Genomic DNA, 27014 nt, shown 5'->3' on the forward strand with positions numbered 1-27014 from the left:
CTGGCTTTCAGATTTCCCTTGGTACACACAGAGACTGTAAGAGGAGTTGTTGACATTTTTAAATATATAAAAACAACATTTTTAATGTAACAACAGGCGACCAGACAGTGGCAGGAGTGAGGATACATTTCTATCCAAACAGAGGACATTTTCTAGCTACGTGACCGACGAGCGAGAAGCGACAGATGCTGATGATGCGTTCAGGAGTCCGAAGAAAGTCAGGTTGAAATAACGTGCAAGTGTACAAATGTTTAAAATGAGGCTGAAAGCCCTTCGTTGTAAAATATGTCAAACTTAATCATAGTGAAGTAATGCACATTACTTAAATCCACAAATCGTTACAAAAGAAACCCTCAGGCGATACAATATGAGGTATTAAACGTAAATATGAATACAAATCAGCTGGTTCCTGTTTGTTGTTTAAAGTCTCATTTTATCATAATTATTGATGTTTTCTGTGAATTGTGGTAATTTTGAGTCTCTTTGGTGTGAAATAGTGTTTATTGTGGTAGTTCTGAGTGTCTTTGTGGTATTTTTGAGCCTCTGTAGTCGGTCTGTCTGTTGTAGTTTTAAGACTTTCCGTCTCTTTCTGTTCAGTCAGATTATTTTAGTGGTTGTATTTTTTAGATTATATTATGTTTGTTGTATTAAGTGGTTATTTTGACTCTAATTATGTCAGATTTTCTGTGTTTTTGTCTCTTTGATATGATCTTGAGATAGTTTTTGTGTGTCCAAATGCAGACTTTCTATTCTTCTGTGGTTCTTTGAGGTATTTAGAGTCTATTTGTGGTTGTTTTGTGTCTGTTTGTGATTGTTTTAAACCTTTTCATCCCTTTAATTCAGTAAGCTGTTTTATTGTATCTCCATGTGGACAGTTTGGTAATCCTTGTGATTGTTTTATGTATATTTCTGTCATTTTTAGCCTTTTCGTAGTAGTTTCACATCTTTTCATGTACGCTTTAAATTAACTATTAAAACAAGAAACAATTACCGAAATTATTAATAATAAATTATTAATGATCATTGAGCGTCTATTTGTCCATAAGACGAAACCAGCATACGGGTATATTGTTTTCGAAGAACATTATCTTAAAAATGATCTCGTGTTAGTCCGACAGTCCATGAAGGTCCCTAAGGGTTTGTTATGACCCAGCTCCAAGCCGATTGTGTTCCGGTCGACCAATCAGAGAAGAGAATGGGGCGCGGCAGCTCCTCCCACCTCGTCCTGCCCACTTCTCTCACACTGCGCGCATCTCTGAGCCTTGATTCATTCCCTGCCAGTAAACGCTGCTTTTCGTTACCTATCTCCGTTATTTTCGTCCGCTACTCCAAGCCTGTAATAAAGAAAAAGAACCAAACCGCATCACGCAGTTTTCTTCAAACATTCACCGAGAGAAACAACGAAATAAATCCTGCGACACAAATCAAAAAGGCGGAGGGGCTGCGTTTTTCATTCTTCTTTGTTTTGAAATTATCTCTGCAAAATGAAAACGAAATTCATCAACGGGGTTTCTTCTTCCCCCTCCATGTCGCTGGGCCTCCTGGTGACCGAGAACGCTCTGCAGGTCCAACCCGACACCCAGGAGGACTGCAAGGAGTTGGTCCGCCCCGATCAGCCCGACCTAGACACCCGCCGCAAGGCGTATATGTGGTGCAGGGAGTTCCTGCACGGAGCCTGGAAAAGGCTGGCCGAGGATGATTTCCAGATCGCCATCATAAGGTACAACGTGCTCACCGTGACTGTGCAACACGCTTTTAATATAAAAACTAATATCTCCTGCAGTCAAGTCGTTATTTTTATGCGTCAGATCTGGTGTTTCTTAAGATGAGGTCACACTCGGCAGAAGAACCATGTGACAGGATGATGTTACACTCCTCAAATAAACCAAAATTAAACCAGTTTTCGTATTTCTGGGGCGTCTCTAGAGGCTTCAAGGTGGTTGATTCACCAAAACCTGTCAATGTAATCTTCGTTCGCACCTAAACTTTACCTTTTAATATCATTTGTTATAATACAAATTTAGGGCCCAATAATTGGTCTTATTTGCCGTCTATCCAGACAGTTTTACGGAAATATAATCAGCTTGAATGTTTTTGCATTTCTTTTGAAAAGAAGATCATACATTTCAGGCCATTTGGAGGCTGTAAATGTGTTATTTTTTAGCAAAAAAAGATGAAAGAAAGGTAAGTATAGCTAAACGTGATTCTTTGGTGTTTCGTCTACAGCCCCAGAGTGTCCTTCACATTTCGAGTTAAAGGGACAGGCAGACATTTAGACTGAAGTACTGTCTCAATACACCCCGATCCAAAGAGCTGCATCTCTTCATGTTTCGCACAGCTGGACTTTATACATGAAGCTTAGGAGCTACATCTGTAACGTTGAGTGTGTGAAATGAGGTATATGAGAACACATGTAGGCTTCATACTCACTGCATGTCTGATTGTCTGTCCTCCAGGGGTGGTTTGAGCAACAAATTGTTCCTGTGCAGCCTCCCCGACAGCCTGGACTCTGTCGGGGACGAGCCGAGAAGCATCCTGCTGCGCCTCTATGGGGCCATCCTGCAGGTGGGAGTTGTTTTACTCGACAAAAATTACATTTATTCAAACTACAAATAGTCCAGACTCTTCAAAATGGTGTGTGTGTGTGTGTGTGTGTGAGAAAATAGTCACCCCTCAGTCGTGTTTAGCTGTTAGTGTGTAATTACTGCTTTTAAGTGCTGCCTTACACACAGTTAACAGCTGAAATCGTGCACTGATTAGCTAAATTAAAACTGTTTGGCTAATCTGCCTTTGATATAGGGCTCAGTGTGATGTGTCAGCTCCACCATCAGAGGTTGTGTGTGCGCTTGTAGCTCATATGCTTTTGTTAGAGTATGCATGCATGTGTAGTTATGTTTTCACGCGTGTGTGTATGTGTGTGTGTGAGAGTGAGCGTGTTAGCCATTGTTGTACATGGTGATGTACCCCCATGGCTGTACATGCATGTGTTCTTTGCCGTAGGCTTCCCAAAGGAGCATGCCTTGGGCACACTTGTTCCCAGGTGAACCCACCAAAAAACACGGTACAGTATGAGATCTCTGAAATCTCAAAGATGTAACAAGCACTCACGTAGCACAGCGCCGGGGAGACACTTTCCTTCTCTAAACCCCTGCCTTTTGATTCTTGATCGTTAAGAAGTCAGCTTAGTTTTTTTAAAAAGCTAAATAGGAAAGAAGCAGAAGATGTTGGCGATGACTCTGCAGCTGCACATCTTCTCTCATTCATTCTTATCTCCCAGCACTATGTGGCCGGTGAGTCCAAAGTTCACGTTTCCAGACTCATCCTGGTGTCTCGCTACATTCGAGATGCTTTAGAAAAGTTTACTCAGCGCCACATTGGCCAGAGTAACAAAAATTCAAGGACTTCATGACGTTAGCAACAGCATATTCTAACCTCCTGCTGGCAGTTTGTCACAGGCAGCGCTCGCTGTTGGCTCTGACCTGAAACTAGACCCAAAACAAAGAAACAGATTCAAATTGCAGCTGTAAAGAAATAAATTTTTATTAAAACGCAAACTGATGAGAGTCTGGGTAATTGCTAATGGGTGCGCAAACATGCTTTTATTGCTTGGGACGTCTTGAGCGAGCAGAAGCAGTGTCCTTCACCAAGGTAACTGCAGCCATCTCCGCCATGACGAGCTGAATCTCAGGAGGAATTAGTGATGTCTAATCAGAAAGCTAATATGATTAAGGAACTCAGAGGCTTTTGTCCGAGAGCGCAGCCACTACTACTAATGATTAATCTAGCTCTAAGTGCGCTGCAGACTGGGTTTCTCAGCAGTGAATATATGTGGTGCAGGTTAATTTACAGTTGAGCAGGTTTATGACCCGTCTGCCCTCCGTTTAGCCTCTGCACGCTCATTTCCAAACGACCTGGTGTGTTTTTGAACTCATACTGTACTGTCTGCTCTGCGGGCATGGTCAGGTTTAGGTGTTGACCCTCATGGATGGCTTCGCTTGTATTCATGGATAGTTCTTTCCTTTTTCTCTTGTTGATAGATGTCCTGTAATAAAGGAGATTCGCGACAGTCAAACAAAGAAAATCACTTCCAAGTAAGTAAACGATGATGGCGCTGCCATACAGAATGCTTCTCTGCTCGGGGAGTCCGCCTGCAACACCTGCCTCATGCCATGACACGTCGGCCCCCACCTCCCACTGATGTATGAAACCTTCTGATGCATCCCTAAATTCTTCTCTAACTCCTGTTGAACTCTCTACTGAGCAGAGGATCTGCCTGTTCCTTTGAGCACACGAGGCAGTGGGCGTTTTTGGGGAATTCATAGACAAAGCCGCACCTCTGTAAACCTCTGGCTCAGAAGCCCAGAGTTTATCTCACCCATGTCTCCCCTCTCTCACCTCCTGACACAGCATGACTGTAAAAACTAGGTTGGGAAATGTTTTTGATGCGTCCCTGTGTCTGTTCCCCTTTAAGTTGTAACACGTTAACCTCTGAACGGTGGTGTTAGACATAGTTTGAAAGCACAAAGCAGACATCAGCAGCACAATGGTCTCGTTCTAAAGGCATATCTGATGGAAAAACTGCATGTTGCTCTCTGCTTTAACTCTAAGAGTCCAACAAAGAAAATGCTTCCATCTGTTATATTAAGAAATTAAGGGGATGCTTGGCTCCCACAGCCTAAATTAGGGAGGTGAATGGTCTTATTTGACCAAGATGCTGTCCAATGTTTGCTAATCATTCAAAAACAAACAACTCCAAACTGGGTTTGGTTTCTCCAAATTTTTTACGAGCTCTGTGCAAATACGTGCGCACAGATTTTTGGCAAAAAGCTAGTTGCAAGGGACAAAGGATGGGATCTCCATCTCCTATCGGCCGCACAGCTCTGCCTCGTCCAAACCCTGAAACGTGGATTTCACCAGGTCTGTCATGGTCCAGTGTCACATTACGCCCACCCTGCTCAGTCTTTCTGTCTACTTTCTGTGCTTTTACTTTTCCAGAAGAGTGAACGTTAGAAAGAACTCAGGTTTATGTAACTGGTTGCAAAAAGGTCGATGAGTTGACTCGCCGTTGCTGAGTCGACTGACTCTTCTCGACAGTGCTGACTATCCAGATGTGTTTTGTATCCAATTCCAAAGACATTGACTGACCAGACTGTGGATATTTAGATCTTTATATTTAGTTTCTTTACAACTCCCTCTGAAAAAACTTGAGTCTGAATGCACAGAGATCAAAATGAAGGTTACAGCTGGAAAAATCTACAATTCAACAAAGTTTGGTTACAGATTAAAGTTGTTGGAATAAACCTGAACTATAATTAAGATATTAAAAGAATGAAATATTGATCTTGTTGATGTTTTTGACATTATCGGTTGCAAAGCAGCGTTTTATCTCCTCTTTGTTTCCTCCTTATCGGAGTGTAATTCAGTTGTTAAAAGAAAGGGAGACAAAAACATAAATGAACTGATGGCAGTATTTTGTTTTGAGTTTTCAATTGATATGATGACTGCTTTTGACCCCGATTATCATGTTTTGAGAATCCTAACATTGTCACTGCCCTATGACAGATAGAAGTACCCTGTTTTTAATTAAGAGGGATGTAATAAATCAGATTATAAAGGATTGGTGCACAGGAAGTTGCCACCAGCGTGGTCAACTAACTCGATTCGAGTTGCAGCTACGCATCAGTACAACAATGCAGGTATTGATAATCAGCTGCTGAAACCGAGGTAGGAACATGAGTTAGTTTAAACATTTTTTAAAATGTGCTAAGGTGTTATTTTAACCATTAAGCATAGGCCTGTCCTCAGCTGTTAGTCCCACAAACTGCACCCCCCTCAAAGACCTCACAGCTGACAACTTACAGAGACAACAAAAACTGAACATCCTAACTTAGACTCAGGGAGGATTTAAGGCAAAAACTGCTTCTTAAGTTGAGCTCGGTGTGCTCAGTAAACTGTCAGCTGACTGCGTTCTATAACTGATGCTTCAAACCGCTGCACCCGTCAGCATGTTTCTTACACACTCAAAGTTCAGTAACCATTGCTAACAGGAAGCAGGGAGGCCAAAATGCTGAGTCTTAAATGGCATTTCATTAAATGAAGGCACTTTATAGATTAAAAGATTCTTGTTCTGGTAAAATAGATCATCAGCAGAGCAAAGTGTGAGAAAAGGCATCGTTGCAGCCGGATGTTTTGAGTCGCTGCCTGCCAACTCTCAAACCCACTGACCTAGAAATGCCTTTTCCTCACACTAAGCCACGTGACTACGACCTTTGACCCTTGTGTTTCAAAGCTGAATAATGACTGCCCATCACATGATCGAGGTGATGTCATCTCCCAGTTAGCTACTGTGACCGCACTGGCACCTCTTCCTCAAGATTACTGCTCCTCCTCAGCCTCCTCCCTCCCGGCTAATCCAGCCTCTTTATGCAGAACTGAGGCTGTGTCGGTGCTTTGGGATAAACTCGCTTGTATCCAACCTCCCACACTTTGCTGTCTGGTCACCACCGCACAGACGGTCACATGTCAGACAGACGTTACAATCACATGACGAGGGCGCAGTGACATCATTCTAATGAGAACAGATCCATTTGTGACGAGAGGCTGTGCAGATATACGACACATCTAAACGCAGTATATTCACAAATGATATATATTGTGCTGCTGGAAGCCGTTTAACCCACGACGGAGTGAGGTTTGCCCTCTAAAATCAGAGGTTGACTGGAAAACTTGAACCTTTCATTCCTCAGCCTCTGAGGAATGAGATATTAAACCCCCTGCTTTTATTGTAAATGATTGAATTTGCCCTCTTGTTTTTCGATATTTTACAAGAAGTATAATCTCATGTCTTGAAAACGTTGATGCAACTTGGATGTCACTCCAGGCTTGAGAGGTTAAAGCACACATTTGTAGCACCGATCCTTTTTTCGCCTCACGGTTGTTTTAATGTGACACTTTGCGTGGTATGATCATTATATAATCCACAGGACCATTCATGGTTTGTAAATTATATTCTGATGAGCACCAATAGGAAATATGGCAAAAAATACCTTGATTACAGGTTCACAAATTTAAATATTTTCTTGATTTCTTGCATTAATGTTTAGTGATCAGCTCATTTTTTAGTATGTTAAATGTCAGGAAATGCTGAATATGTCAGAAAGTGAGGGAAATAATTGTTTCAACCCATACTCCGTCTGTTATGTAACTAAATGTGACTTTACTCTTATCACCGTCCACTTCAGTGCTGTAGACATGAGTGGAACTAATGCATCACCGTAGTTTTGCTTCATTCAGATGGCTTCGACCAGTCTGAACTTTGCTAATCCATCCCCCTACTGGCTTATTGACACACATAGCAGGGGAGATAAGTACCGAGGTCAAAGCAGCAGCTGTCAGCGGCTCACAACACACCTGCTGCATCTCTCCAAGGCCAGCCACTGAATATCCCAAAGCAAAGGAGCAGCACTGACATGCAACCAGAGTAACAAAAGTAAGCAAATACTGAGCAGGAACAGAACGTGAATAAGACTGAATGTGATGTGGAAGCAAAAAAATGACAGGAATGGTAGAAAAGATAACAGCTTTACTACAGGAAGTTTCTGTTTCCGGTCTGACATCAGGAAACAGGGGGAAGGGGGCGTTTTCCAGCAGAGTTTAGATTCCTCTGTTTCTGAACAGCAGCCCGGCATCACATGTTTTACTTGTTGATTGTTAACTTTTCAGCGGATGAAAGACGTATTCAGAGAGAGAGTGAGGCAAATCAAACAACCACCCAAGCGAGCACTGACATTTAAAATAGGTCAGGGGAAATGAAAGTGAGGCTGACTGAGGACTTCAGGCCTGTCAGACAGTCAATATTAGGGCAACGAGGTTCAGTGTGTGGGCTGACGTTGCAGCCTCTAAACAGCAAAGCCAACACGAACTGCCTCGTAGTGCATTCACCGAATCCGAATTAGGATCGAGAAAAGGACTTTGCAGCCTCGAAAAGCCTGTCGGTCTCCTTAGATTGCTGCTTTTAGTGATTAACTTACACCCAAAAATATGTTCCTTTTTTACTTCATTGGCTATTTTTTCTTTAAGACTCGATGTAACAAAAAAAGTTGCACCTGCATAAGACCCTGTCGGAGGGAAGCTTGTAATGGTGAAGATATTTGATATTTATATTATGAGGAGGCCTGCAGGAGGCCGCCATGTGCTCACAGTAACTTTATGTTAGAGACTCCTCCTCACCCCGAGCTGTGTTCACAAAGCTGTGGTAGAGTCATGCTCATCAGATCAGAAGCTTTGTGGTACAGTTTCAGCAAATATGACCGATGTCTCTGTCCAACAGTCACAATTTTCTTTCTTCCGTCAGTGTCATAGTCAATTTTACTTCAATAGCACGTTTAAAAACAACAAGGTTGACCAAAGTGCTTTACAAGTTCATTTAAAAACAGAAAACCATCAATTAACAAAGTAAATATACAGTACAAATGAAACATAAAAGCAAACAAATGCAGTAAAATGGACTGAAAACACGTTAAAACAAAGAGACGCCACAACATAAAAGACCTGATGGGATTCAAACTGAACTAAAAAGAAAGCCAAGGTATAAAAGGGAGTTTTCAGGCAGGATTTCGAATATCGAGTGGCAGGTTATTCCAGAGTCCAGGGGCCCGAGCCCCCCATGCTTTAAATGAGACCTCAGCTGCACCAAGAGCGTCTGGCTCGATGATCTAAGTGCTTTATTTATTTATATATATATGCTTATATAAGACATGCAGCAGCATGCTGGACCAACTGCAAGCGTATAAGGAATCGCAGCAGTCCAATCCTGAGGCGATAAAGGCACGAATAAATCTTTTGAGGTATTCTTGAAGAAGATAAGATATTACTTTGGCAATTTGATGTGACTGATAAAAACTGGTCTCGCCAACTGTGGTCACTTGCTTCTCTAATTTGAAAGAACTACCTAAAACCGTATATAACCGTGATTCTCTGGTTTATGTTAGTTTTTCATGACCCTGTTACCAACTAGTTATTCAAGTTATTCTAGATATTTGCATTTTGTAAAGGTCTGGCTGTGACTAAAGGCAGGGACAGCTCAGGTGAAACGGTTCGTAAACAGGCAAAGATGTTTTGGACTTTTAAAGAGGAGGAAATATTGGACAAAGGGTAGTAAGATGGAGCTGCCAGGCCGGAGGAAAAGAGGACGACCTCAGATAAGGTTTTAGTTCAGTTAAAAGAGAACTTTTTTTTGGATAAGTGGGTCATGTTCCTGGAGAGAACAGCTGATGTGTCCAAATCATGACAATTTGCTCCAAATAAATCCAGATGGATAAACATCAGTACATGCCAGAGGAAAGTTATTTGTATTTGCTTTAGAGTTGAACTTTGTCATTAAGCAGTAGGCTAATTTTTTGGAATTTCCACCTGAAAAAACACCCAAATTTTGCTTGCGACACCCTCACAGCCGAAAAGCAGTGGCCTTTACGGATATGAAATAATAAGAATTAGGTCTGAAAAGTCCTGTAGATGTACTGTGAATTACATTCATTACAGCTTCATAACATGTTTTTGAGCGTGTTTTTAAACCCTTTAGCTGCATTTTCAATCAAATCTAAAGCAACAGACATGAAGGACAACAAGGTAAAAGTGGGGATAAGTAGCAGCAAATAACAGATACAAAATTTGTTAGAAATAAAATGGTTCAAGGATAAACATCCCTGGCAGTTTGGACATAAAAATAATGTCATCCTGTGGTGAGACTCGTGGCACAGAAGTGAAGCTTCCTTACTTTTACAGAAGAAAAGGCGAGCTGTGCAGCAAGGTTTTTAGTATGGCGTTTATATCCAGAAGGTCTGGGTCAGTAAAGTTAAGGCACCAGAGGAGATGTACTCCTCGCTGGGTCAAGGGAATGCTGATACATCCCATAAGCAGCCCCTCACAGGAGCTTCATGCACAGGCTGCCTGCCAGCTATGTGTGTCAAGATGATTATGGTAATGTGGATAATTCACGTTGGAGATCTGAAACTGCATGTGATCAGCATTCAGGAGATAAGACGTTATGTAACCACAGGGAGTATTGTCTGAGCAAACGGAGTAGAGTGAGCCGCAGAACTTCTATCGTTTGATCAAGATGTCCAGTCACTTCCAAAGTTTTCACTGTTTCCTGTTACTGAGGAAATGCAGGTTCAAACATCATGCACATGTGAAATATTTGCTTTGAACAACACTCTCTGTTCTTTCTGTTGACTTTCCGTCCCGTCACTGCGAAGAAGAAAGCTCTTCTTTTCATGACATGGTGCTTTTTATCAGATATAAACTACAGAAGTGGCACATTTAGCACATTTATTAACTCACTAATCTTTCTTCTCGACCGCTTTGTTGCTCTAAGAAACGTTGTCTTGGATACATGAGAAAACATACAAAGTGAGACCGTTAGATTTAGTTTTTTTGGGGGCAGAAATCCTGACACCATGAGCAGTAATTCAGCTGAACATGACCCCTCAACTATGACCTTATAGATCCTAAAGTACATTCGCTTTTAGTCGGCTAAATGTAGCATCGAGCCACGTATTCGGCCTCCAGCTTACTGATCATCCAGCCTTGAATGTCAAATTTCCTATAGGATTCAGTTTAAAAAAAACTTTTACCCCTGTGGACACAAGATGTCATTCATATCTTTCACTTCGCTGGTGATTGAGCAATGAAGATAATAAATAATGTGGATCTCTACTTTGCCAGAAACACTTGAACCATGTGAACCAGGTGATATCTCCTTTTCCCAACAGATTATTATTGAATTTCCACCTTTTTTTCTGGCTGTGCTTCATTCAGCTTTATCATAGCAGACGTACCATCATCCCCCAAAGGAAGAGTTCAGTGCTCAGCTTCTCTGCAGGTGCTTCAGTTCTGTTTTGAGAGGTTTGTTGGCAGCGTGGCTCAAAATACCACGTGTATCATCTCAGAGGCCGAAAAGAGGGCGGTGTTGTTTTATTTGAGCTTGTTTCCTGCTGAAGGCTCCATATGAAACACATTCCTCTGCCTATGAGACCTCAACATTCAGATCCAGGTCTAATGGCTTTAAAAAGTGGACTGACGCTGGTTTGACTCTGAGACCGTCAGGGAGGGTGAAACAGAGCAAAATGGTCTTCAGTGTGTGACTCCCTTTCAGTTTTTTATAGCTATTTAATCAAATTAAATCGCCATCAGGTCAGGGCAGTGTCTCTGATTGGCTGTTCAGCGTACTGAATGAACTGCAGTGAGCTATTTTTCAGTGAACAAAGCTTAAATGCTTAATAAAAGCACACAAGTACAACACAATCCATCGGATGTGTTGGTTTGAATCAAAACAGAAGTTGTGTCCTCTTGGCAGAAAGAGTCTGGGGGCTGCTGTTGCCACTTGTTTTTGGTGTCCCAACAGCGAGCCGTCTCTAACCAACGATGTCGTCGTCACACGTCTGACTTGTCAGGAAGCACAAGCTGATGTGAGCCTGACCTTCCTCTGTCTGGCATGTGTGAATTACCAAAGAGGAATGGTGGCAGGCCAACAAGGATGCCTTTTTTTGCGCTGATAAGGAGCAACTGACACGTTAAAAGGGCTTCCTTCTCTTCAGCAATCTGTCGATAATTCACTTTAAGAGGGTTGAAGTGGCAGTGTGTTGTCCTGCCTTTTATTTGGAACCCCTGGACTTTGATTCAAATTTAGTAAACTGGTCAAATTTATTCTCTTAAAAATGAATTCCAGTAAAGTTGTTGGAGTCCCTTAAAGGGCTCAGTCTTAAGAGTTCTACATTTCCCACAATGCAATGCAATCATCTCCTCTCCTTTATCAGATCCCCTGACTGCCTGGTAAATCGAGGCAGCTCTCATGCTTCAACTTGAAACTTTGGTCGATGTTTTAAGACAGAAAAAGACAACATGAGAGACAGACCAAGGTTTGTGTATTTTGGATGAAACTGGGACTTGACATGACAAGACAAAACTTCTCAAATCTGAATTTTTGGTTTCCCACAGGATAAATCAGCTGTACAATGAGTCCTAAACCTGTTCACCCCGTTAGCTGTGCTGTTTATTAACAAGCGAACCCTCTCTTCTGCCAATGGCATCCTGCCTACTTGGTGAGAAGCCCTGCTTTCTGTCTTCCCCGTACAAAGGGATGGAGGTGAATCATGTTGGTGAGAAACCAGGCCTCAGATTAAGTCTGTCACGTGGTTCTGTTGGTATGAGAGAAGTTGTCCTCGTTAGCCTTGAGCCCCCGTTGGCCTCCGGGCTGCATGTGTTGGCGTGGGACTTTTGTGAGTCCGTAAGATAAAGTGAGAAAGACAAGGCTATTTTCTCTGCTTCAGCGGTGACTGCTGCTGTGGGACGGCCAAGTTTCCCCTCAAAGTTTGAATCTGCCTCTTGTGTTCTGCTCACCGCTCTGACAGGCAGACCTTACTAACCCTAACCACAGCATTTCTCTTTCATTCCAACTCATCCATCTTTCTCTTCCACCCCCTAACTTTCTCTGAAGCCCCTTTCAGACATGCACTTCACCCTAATGTTGGCTAATGTTCAGGCGTTCTCACACATCGTGCCTCACAAGCAGCTTTGGTGTGTTTCCAGCTTGGAAACTTTGGAATGTGCTCAATTTTGTGGTGTAAATGTTTAGAAATGCACTTTTTGTCAATGTGGTTTCAAACAATGCAAAAGTCTGATTATCATTTCTTATGAAAAAGAGTGCTAAATCTGTTTAGTGAGCTCTAAATCAAGTAGGAAGGATATAACATCAGCGGAGCTTGTTTTATTGTTATTGTTTGACAATAAATTGCAAAATGAAAAGGACAATCTGTATCTTTACCATCTAATTTCTTCCCCATGACACCTTCATCCAAGTTTTTTGTTTGTTTTTAGGTGCAACACTGAAATTAAATCTCTTGTTTGATCTAGAGTCTCGTGTCTCACTCTGTTCTCATGTCACTCAGAAACACTGACGGTGTTGACTGCTGTGCTTAAACGTTTCTTACCGTCTGTGTGTTTGCAGGGGGCGGAGGCCATGGTGCTGGAGAGCGTGATGTTTGCCATCTTGGCAGAGAGGGAGCTGGGTCCGAAACTCTACGGCATTTTCCCTCAGGGCCGCCTGGAGCAGTACGTCCCCGTAAGTCAACAGGATATGGGTTTGTTTATTTGTAAAACTCTTGTGATAGATGGACTACATGATCGGAAAACACCTGATGTCGGCCCTTCAGAGAATGCAAATTGTTGCTGGAGCATGTCAGTAATTCTCAATGAATTATTAAAATGAACGTTTGAAGCCAGCAGTCGAGTTTCAGACAGAACAGTTTGAGAAAGATGTCGTCATAGATAAATCTGTAGCTTTAGAACCAGTTTTTCAGCTCAGGATTGAGCATTTACAGCCTCTTACTAAAAACAGGAAATCCAAACACACGTTAGTGTAGTAGACCATTCTTGAGGGTCTCGGGCCGTCTTTTCAAGTATAGAACGTCTGAAAAGTCAGGTGACGCCTTTCAGAAAACACGTTTTCACATTAAAAATCTAGAATTAGTCAGTTTATAATGAAATAAGTGAAAGAAAAACACATTTGGGCAGCTGAAACCATCAAATTAAAGGACATTTTTGCTTATTGAATTGCGAAAGCAAACCCGCCATCAATCGGCTAATTGTTTCAGGCGTTGATTTGTTAGTGACAGTGCGGCTGTAATGGTGTCCAACAATGTCCTTGCTGCCAAAATACTGGATTTTTTATCCATAGACGGTGTTGATCGCGTTCCTCCATTAACTAGAGTAGCAGAGTACTATTAAAAAATTCAAACGATACGAATTCTGTGTAGTTTTCCACATTTTTATCTTCATAGAAGAAGAGAATGTGAGTAGACTTGAGTTGTTTGCTCTCTAAAGCACGTTGGGACGAGCGCTACGTGTGTGTGTGTGATGTTAAATGATACATTATTGTTCAGAGACAATTGATAAGGCATAAAATATCTGCTCTTCACTGTTGTTTCACATGTGGAGCAGAATAAAGGTCATCTTAGCTGACTCCTTGCTGGAATTATTGATCTGTGACTGAAAGACACGCTTTATATTATCTTATTCAGATACGTACTGCGAGATAATGAAAGTAGATGGAAAAATTTAACTACTACGTGCAGTTTTGGTGTGAGAGGCTTTAAAACCTGAATGCAATCCCATAAATCAAAGGAATTCTGATTTAGCTCACATTTGTTAACAGGACTCTCCTCCAAGCAGCAGCTTTAAAGTTTAACATGTACACATCACAGAGACATGTTTCGTGGTCAAATAATAACTAAATTATTTATATTTATGATTAAACAGAACATCGAACACAGAGATAGTTTTAAATGGTCATTTTTTCTGTTTCTTTTTCTGTTCAAAGTGACGAAAATGTCTTTAAACGCTTTAAAATTACCTTTAAAGTTCACATGGGTCTAATGTAAAAAAAACTAAAATGATTGTTTAATATATACTTTCCCAACAGTTTTAACGGGATTTAATTCAGCTTTTATTTCCAATAAGCAAACATCCAGAGTATTTTGCATATGCTGAAACTCACTGGGAGACCCAGGATGAAGGTCATGTTGTTTTAACAGTGTTTGTCAAGAAAACGCAACAACAACCAAAACCTTTGCAGTTGATAATCAGATGTGTTATCTGTCCGACAGAGTCGTAAACTGGACACCTGCGAGTTAAGTGACCCGAGCATTTCGGCTGAGGTTGCGGAGAAGATGGTCAAGTTTCATGGAATGAGGATGCCCTTTAACAAGGAGCCAAAGTGGCTGTTTGGAACCATGGACAAGTGAGTCATTCAGGTCTTTGCACCCCATGTAACTTTGGAAGGTTTCCCAAGATAACACACGGCACCACTGATAACCCGTGGATAGGTATGTCCGCTGTGTGCATGTCGAGATTCTGTTTGACGATTTTTTTAAAGGTTTATGTTGCACAATGTTTGTCAGCATGTGATAATAAAGTCCAGTGTTACATCCCTCTGGCCCTTTGTGGAGATACCTAAATGCTCCCTTATCGCCTCCTGTGGAATTTTGACCCATCATGTGTCCGTTTTTTTTAAACTTCCACGTCGCTATTAAGGAATTACGCTGAAGTAAATGAACTCAAACAAGAAACTTCAGTCTGGAAACTTGTAGATGAGTTTAACATTTATGGAAAGTGGCTGAAATTGTTAAAATCTCTTGAAACTAGGGTCGATGTGTTCTGAACGTCCAACAAAGCCAGGAGCTTTTGAACGCACCCTGCGTCATATCAAACATGAACTTAATTAATATAAAAAAAAGTTGGATAAATTCACCTTTTTAAAGTAGTTGGACAGTGAGAAATGTAAGTTTTATGAACACTAACAAATTCCACAACATATTTCAATGTTAAATTAGCTAAACTTTATCTCAGACCTTTTGCAAAAGTAATGATACTAAACTATAATTTAAAGGCCAGCACTGAGAAGTCACTGATGATTTAGATTATTGTGATATGATGGTGAAATAAGCTATTTATGGCTATGACAAGGTGTCATTTAAAGCCTTTACACCCTTCAAAACCCGGCATGAGATCGGAGAAATATTTACCTCCAACAAACCAAGAGGAAACCAGAAATCTTAATGTTATTCAAGCAATTATTGAATCCAAATTTGATCCAATGAAAAAGCGTGATTCTTGTATTTAAACATATTCTTTTAATAAAACTACTGACAGAACAGGACCGATCTCACGTCATGAGCTGCGTCCACCTTGGTGAATATTCTCATGTTTTTAAAAACAATGTCCTGGAAATAATAATTTGTTTTGTGCTGATTCATGCAAATGACTTTGCTGATATTTAGTATAATTCTTCCCATTATAAAACCAAGCATTACAGCAAGTTTTCAACCTATCCATCTTTATCTGTCACTTCATGAAGTTGAAACTTAAATTGCTGTTTCAGAGATAAATGGAAATGAGTCTTTGCCTCTTAGAAATATTTCAGGCAGGTTACATCATGTAGCTTTTTTGGCTGTTGGATCTATCCACTTTAAACCCTTTTATTTTAGGGAATTTCTACCTGAGAAAACAACTAAATTCCATCAGTAAATGCACCACATCTGCCAACCCAGACAATCTTGGTGTCTCTGGTCTTGCTAAGATATGCACAATAATATAAAAACATAATATAGAGAGTTCATAAGAGCATTGCAGCAGCTGCAACCCTCTGAAATGTGCACAGCCTGGTTACTTTATAGGAAAGTAAACACTCTTTGTGACATTGAAATGTGGAAAATACTTTAATGTGGTCCTTTTATGAGAAAACGGGTGGAGTAACTGTGGACGTCACACTCTCACCAGGTACCTGAACCAAGTCATGAGGCTGAACTTCACCAGGGAGTCCCACCTGCGCCGATTCAACCGCCTGCTCGCCCACAACCTGCCACAGGAGTTAGAAATACTCAAGTATGTCCCCCCTTCTTCTAAAACAGAACACACACATATGCATGGGCATTTACCTCATGTGGCGTTATTAAACAGAATGTGTTGCACGTATGAGTCCTGTGATGATGACACATCATACTGGCATGTTGTTTTCTGAGTTGATGTCCGTCCCAAGAGCGCAACCACAACTTCAGAGACATTTCAGACCGAGCTATAGTGTTGAGTCAGTAAAAAACAGACACAGGCTCTTTGTTAGCATTTGGCTCATGAATTGTGGCAGTCTGTCATGCTTTTAATCCTTCGTTACCCAGAATTAAACCAGTCAGACCTAATTATGAAAGCCAAGTGTGCTAAACAGCAGTCATCAGAGTCTTCTGAATCATCACTTAATTATTGACAATTAAATTCAACAGCACTTGGTGGAAGTTTGGATTCGAGTCCATAACACTGAATGATATTGTGCCAGTTTACGTTGTTCTATCAGAATATGTCTACTGGCTTTAAAGCAACACTTTAGAAGTCTGTGAACCTCAAAGCTACGTGTTTCGGACTCATGAAGTGCATTGCACATTCCCTGACACTGCCCTGGAGTGGTTTCCAGCCCAGCTGAGAAGACAGGAAAGAAGGGACAACAAGCACCGTAACACCAGGCCAGGGATACCTGCTGAGAAAGAGAAACACAGCATATAGCAGCATAACTATGGGATGTTTCAGGGTCACCTGAGCCATCCCTAACTATAAGCTTTATCAGAAAGGAAAGTTTAAGCCTAATCTTAAAGGTAGCGAGGGTGTCTGCTTCTTGAACCCAAACTGGCAGCTGGTTCCACCGAGAGGGGCCTGATAACTGAAGGCTCTGCCTCCCATTCTACTTTTAGAAACTAACAAGTAAACCTGCAGTCTGAGAGCAAAGTGATCTCTTGGGAAAATATCCAACTATGAGATCTTTAAGATATTATGGAGCTCGGTCATTAAGAGCTTTATATGTGAGGAGAAGAATTTCAAATTCTATTCTGAATCTAACAGGGAGCCAATGAACTGGAGAAATATGATCTCTCCTGTTAGTTCTCACCAGAACTCTGGCTGCAGCATTTTGGATCAGCTGGAGAATGTTTTTTGGACCATCCAATAATAAAGAATTACAGAAGTCCAGTGTTGAAGTAACAAATGCAGGGAGCAGTTTTTCTGCGACAGGATGTTCCTAATTTAGGTGCTATTACGAAAGTGAAAGAAGACAGTCCTGGAAACCTGTTTCACATGTGTGTCAAAGGACAGGTTCTGGTCAAAAATAACTCCAAGGTTCCTCACTGTAGCACTAGAAGAGCGCTCTCAAACAAAGCATGATGATTTGTTTTTATGACAGTGATGTTATGTCCCACAAAGAGCAGTTTTACTATAATGTCCACTCGATGACATTACCACGCCTCCTAAATGCACCATTTCAGGTCCCGTCTCTTTAAGGCGTCCCTCTCTAAAGCTCCAGTCTGCTCTGATTGGTCACCATGTTCCATGCAGTTTACGACAGTGTCTTCTGTAAAAGATGATAACTTCTTTTGGTTTGGGCTTTGTTTTTATTGTCGCACTGCAGACATTATTATGTCCACAGAAAGCCACATATCACAGCGAGGGAAAGGAAAGACCTCATAAAGCATAATCCAACCTCTTTAAACTGCCAGATCATGTGACCAGAACACTGGCTTATGTGGGCCATTAATGTAAAGAAGACGTCTTTTTAGGTGCTGACTTTCTGATGTGTTTGTGTGTGGTCAGGTCGCTGCTGGAGTCCACCCATTCTCCTGTGGTTTTCTGCCACAACGACTGCCAAGAAGGTAACACAAACCAACACAAACACGTTGTTTATATTCCTTATTTGCTTTTGTTTCTTACAGAGGAACTAACTTCTGTTTGTGTGCTGCTTTCAGGGAACATCCTGCTGCTGAAGGGCTGCCAGAGCTCAGACAAACAGAAGCTGATGCTTATTGACTTTGAATACAGCAGCTACAACTACAGGTACTTTAGCAACAACTGGAGCGTAGCTTTAAGAGCTGATGTTTGCTTCTAAACCAAAAACCTAAAAACATTTTGTTCCGTGAATTCCCCGCCTCCAAACAGCTCATTTTGTTGGCTTGACCTTTTCATGATGTACGGAAATGAAACCTGAAGACAAAGGGAAGGAATTGGCTGCTTTGTCCTTGAGCACCTGCCAAAGTTATGTTTTTCACAGAAAACTCTGTGCGTGTTCTTGTAGCTGCGGCTCGTCAGATATGTTGTAGAAACGCAGGTGTTTTCCTGTTTGCAGCTATAAATAAGTTTGACCTTGTGGATCTATTCTGTCCAGCTTTTCCACGGAAGCCTAATGTTTCAGTGTTTAAAAAGACCAGAAACCTGCACTTATGAATTTTAGCCTCATGTTGCTCTTTATAGTCCAGTCACACAACCCCACCAAGTTCATTAGCCTGCATGTGCAGCCTTTAAAGATAAAGGAAGAAAAATACGTAAATAAGTATGAAGATACTTACAAAGTGAGGCCGGCATTGGTTTTTATCTTGTTAGTCTTTCTTTGTGTGTTCAGTATGACAACATGTAGATACTTGAGACTCCTACTGTAGTAAAAACTTTTTTGGCGAACCGTCATTCGACACAAATGCCCCAAAATTGTAATATTTTCCTCAGTTGGTGTAGCTGGAGAGCTTATTGACTCCATGGTTGGTGTGATCCTGTCATAAGATGTGACTCTGAGCTCACAGGCTGGACGGAATATCAACTTTTTATTCTATATTATTTTTCAAACTGCATGTGTGCTTAAGGTTGATGTTGAACGTGCTTTTTTCCTGTGAAGCCGTTCACGTCAACTTGTTCTCCTTGTTGCTTGCTTTGCAGCTTCATATTGTTTATGAAGCGTGATTCTGTGTGATCATTTAAGACGTAAACACAGCCACCATCCTTTATGTTATGGTTCTAAAAATCAGTCACTGCTGATTAATGTTGAGTCTGAACAGGCTGCATTTCAGTCGCTATTTCAGATGATGAAAAACTAGAGAATAATAGCACCTTTATCAGGAATTTAGCAATGTGTGAACACAGAAAGTAGGAGGTGTGGAGGTGACATGAGACAAGTAAAATGCTTAATAACATTATATATACACGCACATATAAATATATATTAATTCTCTTTCTCTGTTCATTCTTTTAAAGTTATAGTATAAGCCTACTGATGATTTAAGCATTCACACGACCATAACAAGAAACTTTATTAGAAATAAATACAGGATCATGAACAGAAGTGATGTTCAAAGTGACAATAAGAAGTAAAGAAAGGAATCAAAAGTAACTTTACAAGTTAATTTGAACTTCAGGAAGTAACAAGGTGCATAAAAGGCAGCTTTAGACTAAGATGAGTGGAAATTAAAAGGGTGCGAGGGAAAGAAAAGTGACACAATGAAGAAAAAATTGAAAATATTAAATCCATCCAATTCTGTTGTGAAAAGAGAAACATTTATGAAAATCAGTTTAAAAGATACATAATACAAACGTACCAGATTATAATTACATCTGTCGTCCTGAGGCAGGAAAGGAGAGAAAAACACAACAAGACACCACACAGATTTCACACAATTTGCAAATCATCTTGTTTATTTAATATTGAACACTTCAAATCATAAAAAAAAACAGTTCAGTATGAAGATTCAAACAGATTTATGTAAGAAGTAGTTACGATCTCCAGACTGTTTAACCCCCCTGCACACAGATAGATGCATGTCACTGCAGAAAAGTACACTGGAAGGCCCAGAAAGTGTCCTAAAGGAACATTTTGAAGGTAAAAGCTGACACCACAGGGTGCATAATTGTTCTTTTAATAAGCGTGTGGTAAAGGCATGAAGACAGAATAAACTGAGCTGCTTTTAGTCTATTAAACTTAATGGCAGGATATATTTTTTGCGGAGTGCATTTGTTGATTTAACGTATATAGTTTTGTAGCAACAAGGCGAATGCACCTTTTAGGGACCCTTCCAGCTGCTTGATTTTTTTAGCGTGTGTTGTTGCATCACCATCACTCATCTTCCTTCCAGTAATTCTCCTCCCATCTAACCTTTAGCCCACTGAAATGGGGCTGTTGGTAATCTGCAGGAGAATAATCTGGGTGAACCATAGCAGAGAGAAATCAAAATCAGTGGGATCAGGGGAAAAGAAAGTGGTTGTTTAATCAATATTTACTGACCGTGGCTGCCATAATTCAACCTAGTAAAATGTTCATTGCAGCTGTTATGTAACCACAGTTTGGCAGGCGAGTGAGGGCGCCCAGGGTGGAGGTAATGGAAGGACCCATCTGAGTGACTTATGGAGATGATGGTGCGGTGGATTTCCAATACAACTTGCACACAGGACACCAGAGATATACTGACGCAGAAAGGAGCGGTGTGACGCGCTCATGTATCTGCAGGAGTGCTTTTTGTGTGTGTGTGTGTGAATTCCTGAGCGGCTCATTTCTGGGAAAAAGTGTGGCTCACAATGAGCTCCCAGCTCCCCTTCAGAGCGGCCCCTTTAAGTCTCTCCAAATGTTGCATTGCGAACATGTGACTCCGTGGTGCACAAATGATCATACATGCAAAAACATGCTGTGTTGTGTATGTACAGGAAGAACACATCCCCTTCTGCACGCAGTCCAACACATGCTGTGGGCGTTAGTTGTTTTTTTGGTCTTCATTGGCTACAAGAGGAAACGTGAGTGGGTGGAAAGGCCCATTTTGCAGCCTCCTCAGAGCAGGGGGAGGTTTTATGTTGAAAACGGTCCTATGTTCCTGATAACAGTATGGGAAACGGCATCCAAGTGCTATTTTAGGGCATGACCTCATGTAGCCACATTCTACTGACGGAGAATTAAATGAAACAACATTTATCTCATCTGTAACTTAAATGGTTATCTTAATGGCCACTGTCAGAGCAGTGCGGTTTAACAAATAATTTAATAATTAACTTTACGTGTTGTTGTTTCAGCTAATCTGCTTTGCGTACGTGGTGCATGTCGTTACGTCACAAACAGAAGCAAACACCCTCTGCTCGGCTAAAGCCGCTCGGCTAAAGCCACACTGCACCATTTCCCTCATGTTTTTAGGACATCAGGTGGTTTAGGATCAAAGCAGGATCAGCACACGAAAGCTTCAGGGAGTGGAAGCAGGAGCAGTGAGCGACAAATAAAAACAACAAATTTGGCAGCATTTCAAAGAAACTTTCTGAACCAAAAGTATCTCCAACTGCCACACATTCACACAAAGAGAAACACACTCATAAACTGGAGGTAATAGAGATTCGTCGTACATCCACCAACATAAGTATAAGTAATTCTGTTTGATGTTTGCTTCGTTCTTTTGATTGATTTTTTTAATGTTGAGTAATACTGTTTTAATAGTCAGCCATTTTGTTTTTGCATAAACACACTTATAGTCATATAAACATGACAAATTAGGGAGCTTAAATCACATAAATACATGAAATTAACACAGTTTAACTGTGTGAAATAAGCATTTGGAAACATATGTCTTTGCATTTTCTTATTGTCTTGTGGCAATAATAGTCAGAATCAGTGTTTTCCCACAAAAAATTATGGACTTTCCATTAGCGTAACATCCCTAAACTGAATGGTAGAGCTGGTTGAGGTCAGTTTACTTCTACAAATATTTTATAAGATGCAGCATAGTCTGAAAAGTGTAGGACATTAAAGGGTTTAATAGCACAAACTATGAGAAATCAAGCTAAATGTTTTTTTTATTCTAAAATCCTCATCAGTCTCTGTCCCTCTTCTTACCTTGCAGGGGATTCGATATTGGCAACCATTTCTGTGAGTGGATGTACGACTACAACTGTGATGAGTTTCCCTTCTTCAAAGTCAGTCCTCAGAACTACCCTTCAAAAGCCCAACAGGTATGTATGACTCTTTCTTTTTTAGTAAGCGCTCTCTGATGTTTCTTTGTTTTTCTCTGACGGACCACCAACTGCTGTGACATGTTTATGCCCAGCTCCACTTTATCGAAAGCTACCTGAGCGAGTCCGGTCGAGGGTTTGACAACCTGAGCCTTGAGGAACAAATTAGGCTGAAGGAGGAGCTGTATGTGGAGGTCAACAGGTGAGTTCAGGTGTAGTAGGAGGCCTGGAATATATTTTGATAAAATAGCATTATGAGAAAGGTTTAAACATTATGTTTGTGTTTCTGGGTACAGGTTCGCCCTGGCATCTCACTTCTTTTGGGGCTTGTGGTCCATTATCCAGGCCCGATTGTCCACCATTGAGTTTGGATACTTGGTGAGCCTTTAATTTCTTAAGAAAGAATTAATATTAAAATGTCTTACTTATTGCAACATCTGGATTTTTTGTTCGGAAGAGGGGTGGCAATTGAGAATTTTACATTTTCTTTGAAAGATCGGATATAATATTATTATTACTTGGAATTTTGCTTATGTACTAATGATATATTGTTTGATTGTGTTGTAGGAGTATGCCCAGGCCAGATTTGAGGCCTACTTCCAGCAGAAGAAGATCTGGGCCGCCTAACGGAGAAAGATGATCGGATGGTTTGTCAACACATTGAGCCACAATGTCATGAGGATGACATACAGGCTGAGAGAGATTCCACGATCTATGCTTTACTTACACTCCCTGCCTTCAGGGGATTTGCTGCCTACCTGTTGGTGTTGTGTTGACCAAAGCCGAAACCTAATCACATGGCTTGGTGCTAAAAGTACGCCCCTCAATCCATCGCAGCTCTGAGTTTACACTGCGTCACTACCTGAAGGCCAACAAAGAAAGAACGAGAAAACATCAACTTTTACTAACCTTCATTGCCGGTCAGAAGTACTCCCTGCTTCCGCCTTGTCGATATATCGCAAACAGGATGGTTTTGAGTAGGAGAACAGTGGATTTCGGTTACTGCTAGGTCAGAGATGTTAACATTGCATCAATGTGTATGTATAGATCATTCCCTCATGGAAATGCTCTATGGGAAATAACCAAAATGCAAACTTTTCTGGGTAGCCAGTTTCTAACTATGTATATTATATATAGATTTCAATGTGCCAGTAGCCTAACCCTGTCTGTTAATGATGGGCTGAGTAGGCTGGTGGATTCATGACTTGATCTACAGGTCTTGTTTTCAGTACACACTTGCTGTTTGTTTGATTTTGTTTTTTTAAATTGAAATATTTGACGTTGTCATAGGGCCAGGGCTGAGGAAGTTATTTTGTATTTTTAAAGATGTGAATATTTGCCTGGGTGGCTCCACCAAATCAACATCAAAGACCTCAAACTTCAGGCAACTCCATCATGATAATGCCTGATTGTTTGTGACGTCCTTACTAATACCCCAGTTTTGCTCAGCGTTATAAGAAGCTGAGGTGTGGAGACTTTTAAAGTATTGTTTCTGTTCACTGTGACAAGTAGGTCTACATCTTCACGTCTGTGTCGTTTACACATTAGGTTGCATTATGTGATGGACATGGCTGCTAAATACTGTTTGGGCAATCATACATTGAAGAAAGCTTCACACAGTGCACGTGACGGTGGTTCCTTCTTGTGGAAATGGATTCTTTGGTGACGGCTCACTGGTGTTTTGGCACAAGTACCTGGTACCAAGTCGTTGCACCGAAAATCCAGAATATTGACCCAGGTGGTCTCATCATGCAGCACAGCTGATTTTTGCATAAATTACTATTAAGTAAGTTGTGAATAAACTGCTGTGCAGTTAATCTGCTACTACTTATTTCTCATTGCTCATGAGAATCTCAAATCTAAGCTCATATTATGACCACTGTGTCCTTCACATTTAACAAGTAAATGCAATGGACAAATGTGTGTTTCAAATTAACCTCAAAGGTTCTTTAAGTGTATTCCAATGCAGAGGGACTACTTTTTAAAATTAGACCTGATGAGTGTGAATACAAACTAACCCCATTACATCTTTATACACCAAACACTTAATGATGATATTATATATCTTCAAAATTTTTCAGTTTGCCACTACAGCTTCTTCAGTTTGGCGTACAAATAGGCCAGGTATAATACTTGAAATTCATGGTAATTATTGAATTATTGTGTGGGTTATTCATTTTAGACAGAGGTCGACAAAAAGCAAGTCAATTTCTAGCCAGTGGCTATTAATTTTTCCGTGTAGTATGACAGCTGTTATAATCTGTACACAAAGTTAAAATTAGTTTCAGAGATTGTTGCAAAAATTTGATTTTAGAAAAACAAAAAACCTTATATGAAAAGAATAGTCTCTCTTTTAAAAAAGAATAGTCAAAACCAAACCAGTTGAAACTAGTTTCAAAGCTAACTTTAGCTTGTGCTTCTACATCTTAGAAATTGGATATGTAATTGAAACACTTAAATAAGGGGGCAGCTAAAGCTAATCATAATAGTAATGCAAGCTAACTAGCCTAGCATAGATGTCTAGCATGGATTTTACCTTATATACCTTTTCCTTATGGGGAATATTCCCTTAAGGGTCTTATTACAGGAATGTTGTCTGTATGAAGCTTTATAACTCTTGTGCAAGCAGCTTTTAAATATTGTATTGTATTATAATTATTCGAGCACACTTACAGATGCTAATGTTAGCCTAACAAAAAAAGCGCACAAACCTTAAAAAACTACTAAGAAATAAACTTGCTGTGAGAGGTTATTCATAGGTTTTAACCTTACAAATAAAGGGGGTTAGTTTGAGTTGTTGCTTGGTTTAGTGGTGATTTTTGGACACTGTCAGCTAAAGTAAGTTAATTATGTGAATTTGCCAATAAACAAGTACGGTAAGCTACTATGCCATGACTTAACCTTTATTTTTGGGATGAGGGCTTTTAGCAAAATTCGGATCAAAAGATAGTGGTCACAGTGGTCATAATATTGCTGAACATCTGCCAACTCCTGAAACACTTAAAATGTAGAAAATGTTTCACCATAAGACTCTGCTGCTACAGATAAAAGTTGTGCAACTTCCACAAAAGCTAACATGCATATTCATTCCTGTGACGTCATTGTGAATTTATACATCTGGAAATATTTCCTGTTAGTTATTCTGTGAGTTAGTGGGTATAGCATGGAAGCCACCGCATGACTATGTGATGGTTGTGAAGACTGCATTTCTTGTGACACTGAGAGAATAGAGTAGAATACGAAACTGGTCGCTGTCCCTGATACTGGAACCATTCAGCGGCATTTGAATGTCCACTGTGGCACTTTTTAGGACAGAAAATAAATTAAAAATGTAAAAATTGGGGTTGATAAACTGTGACATTGTCAGAATGTTAGTTTTACTTTACTATTTATATTTACGTTTGATTGTGTTTGTTGTATAGATTTGATTTTTTGTTGTTGTACTGCACTTGAGCTTCACCAACAGAATGTGCAGCAGGTTATACTGGACAGATAACGATGTAAAATGTTACTGGTATATCTATACAGTCTGTATCTTTTTTTTTTTCTTTTTTTTTGAAATACCATCCAGTGGCATCTTCTTTTAGTTAACCTGAATCTTTATTTTCTCATAAATACGTTTTTATGTATTATTTGCCACGTTCTTTCACAATTGTTCATTTGTTGTAGAAAAAAACAAACATATTAGTGTTAAATAATGCAACATTCAATACTTGTTAAATCACCTGCAGGATAACACAACCATTGGACCAAGACAGACCTAAAGCCTAGCTCTGACTGGTTCTTCCAGTAAAACTGTAGTTTGTCTAAGTAGAGAAAAAATACACCTTGATTCTTTTGTTGTAATATTCACTAACAAATACATACAGAAATATTCAATTATAAATAATGACAAAGTTTTACCTTTTGATTATTGCCAATGTATACTGTGGTAATATTTTATTCTATGATGGGCAGCCACACCTACAACAGGATGTGACTCAGCGATCACCTTTGCCATCTATGCAGCTAAACTAAATGCATATGTACTCTCAGCATACTTTGTAATCACAAAGGTTTTGGGGGAAATGCTGTTGCACAGAAATGATTTTGCCTGTAAATTTACTGCTTTGCACAAATGAAATAAAATTCTGAAGATGACGCAACGGAGTGGCTTTGTTTGTTTCTTTCTACATGCAATTATGATACAAAATATTTATAATTCCTTTTAAATAACCTTTTTTTTTTACAATAATCAGTTCAAGCTGAAAGCCAATCAGCCAATGAGCTATCTTTTCTTAGATCATAGTTTATAGTTCTAATTTTGGATAAATCTCTAACTAAATTTCCCCCTACACACAGGAACCAGTGTGCTAACATGCTAACATGGACAATATTGTTGCTGTACTTGTTAAACTCTGTACCAGATTGCTATGAAATTTCTGTAAAAATTAATTTTCAAAGTATCTTAGATTATGAGTGAATTCTGAATTGCAACACCAAAAATGTGAAGAATGGCGAAAATGAACAGAACTGCAACAACAGGTCCAATGGCATGTGTAAGGAAAATAATCAATAATGATGAGTGGATCAGATGAGTTAGGTGACCAAAACTGAGTAAGACCTTAAAATCCATTTACAAGAATTCAATTCAAGGTGAAGGAATGTCAGCTGTTATATTGACCCTCTCCACCTTGGAC

The 27014-nt window shown here is 40.2% G+C and overlaps 1 protein-coding gene across 2 annotated transcripts; it reads left to right on the forward strand.

Annotated features, from left to right (window-relative positions):
- The first annotated feature begins 1226 nt into the window (after positions 1 to 1226).
- On the forward strand, positions 1227 to 26475 carry chka (choline kinase alpha). 2 transcript variants are annotated; one of them, XM_072386591.1, is made up of 12 exons: positions 1227 to 1720; positions 2457 to 2565; positions 4038 to 4091; positions 13007 to 13120; positions 14664 to 14797; positions 16336 to 16440; positions 18187 to 18245; positions 18339 to 18426; positions 22227 to 22335; positions 22431 to 22537; positions 22632 to 22713; positions 22903 to 26475. In XM_072386591.1, the coding sequence occupies exons 1-12, from the start codon at positions 1485 to 1487 to the stop codon at positions 22960 to 22962; spliced, it is 1257 nt and encodes a 418-aa protein (XP_072242692.1). In that variant the 5' UTR covers positions 1227 to 1484; the 3' UTR covers positions 22963 to 26475. The 2 variants fall into 2 exon arrangements, with proteins under 2 accessions (XP_072242692.1, XP_072242693.1); XM_072386592.1 differs by lacking the exon at positions 4038 to 4091.
- Positions 26476 to 27014: the final 539 nt, after the last annotated feature.

Source organism: Leuresthes tenuis, unplaced genomic scaffold (assembly GCF_036924035.1).
Source record: "Leuresthes tenuis unplaced genomic scaffold, fLeuTen1.0.hap1 SCAF_5, whole genome shotgun sequence".
NCBI lineage: Eukaryota > Metazoa > Chordata > Actinopteri > Atheriniformes > Atherinopsidae > Leuresthes > Leuresthes tenuis.

Excerpts from the sequence above, each read along its gene's own strand:
- chka (XM_072386591.1), top strand. The coding sequence starts at position 1,485 with ATGAAAACGAAATTCATCAACGGGGTTTCTTCTTCCCCCTCCATGTCG. Across the intron at positions 13,121-14,663 it reads GCCTGGAGCAGTACGTCCCC|AGTCGTAAACTGGACACCTG; the intron begins GTAAGTCAACAG and ends TCTGTCCGACAG. Across the intron at positions 14,798-16,335 it reads CTGTTTGGAACCATGGACAA|GTACCTGAACCAAGTCATGA; the intron begins GTGAGTCATTCA and ends CACTCTCACCAG.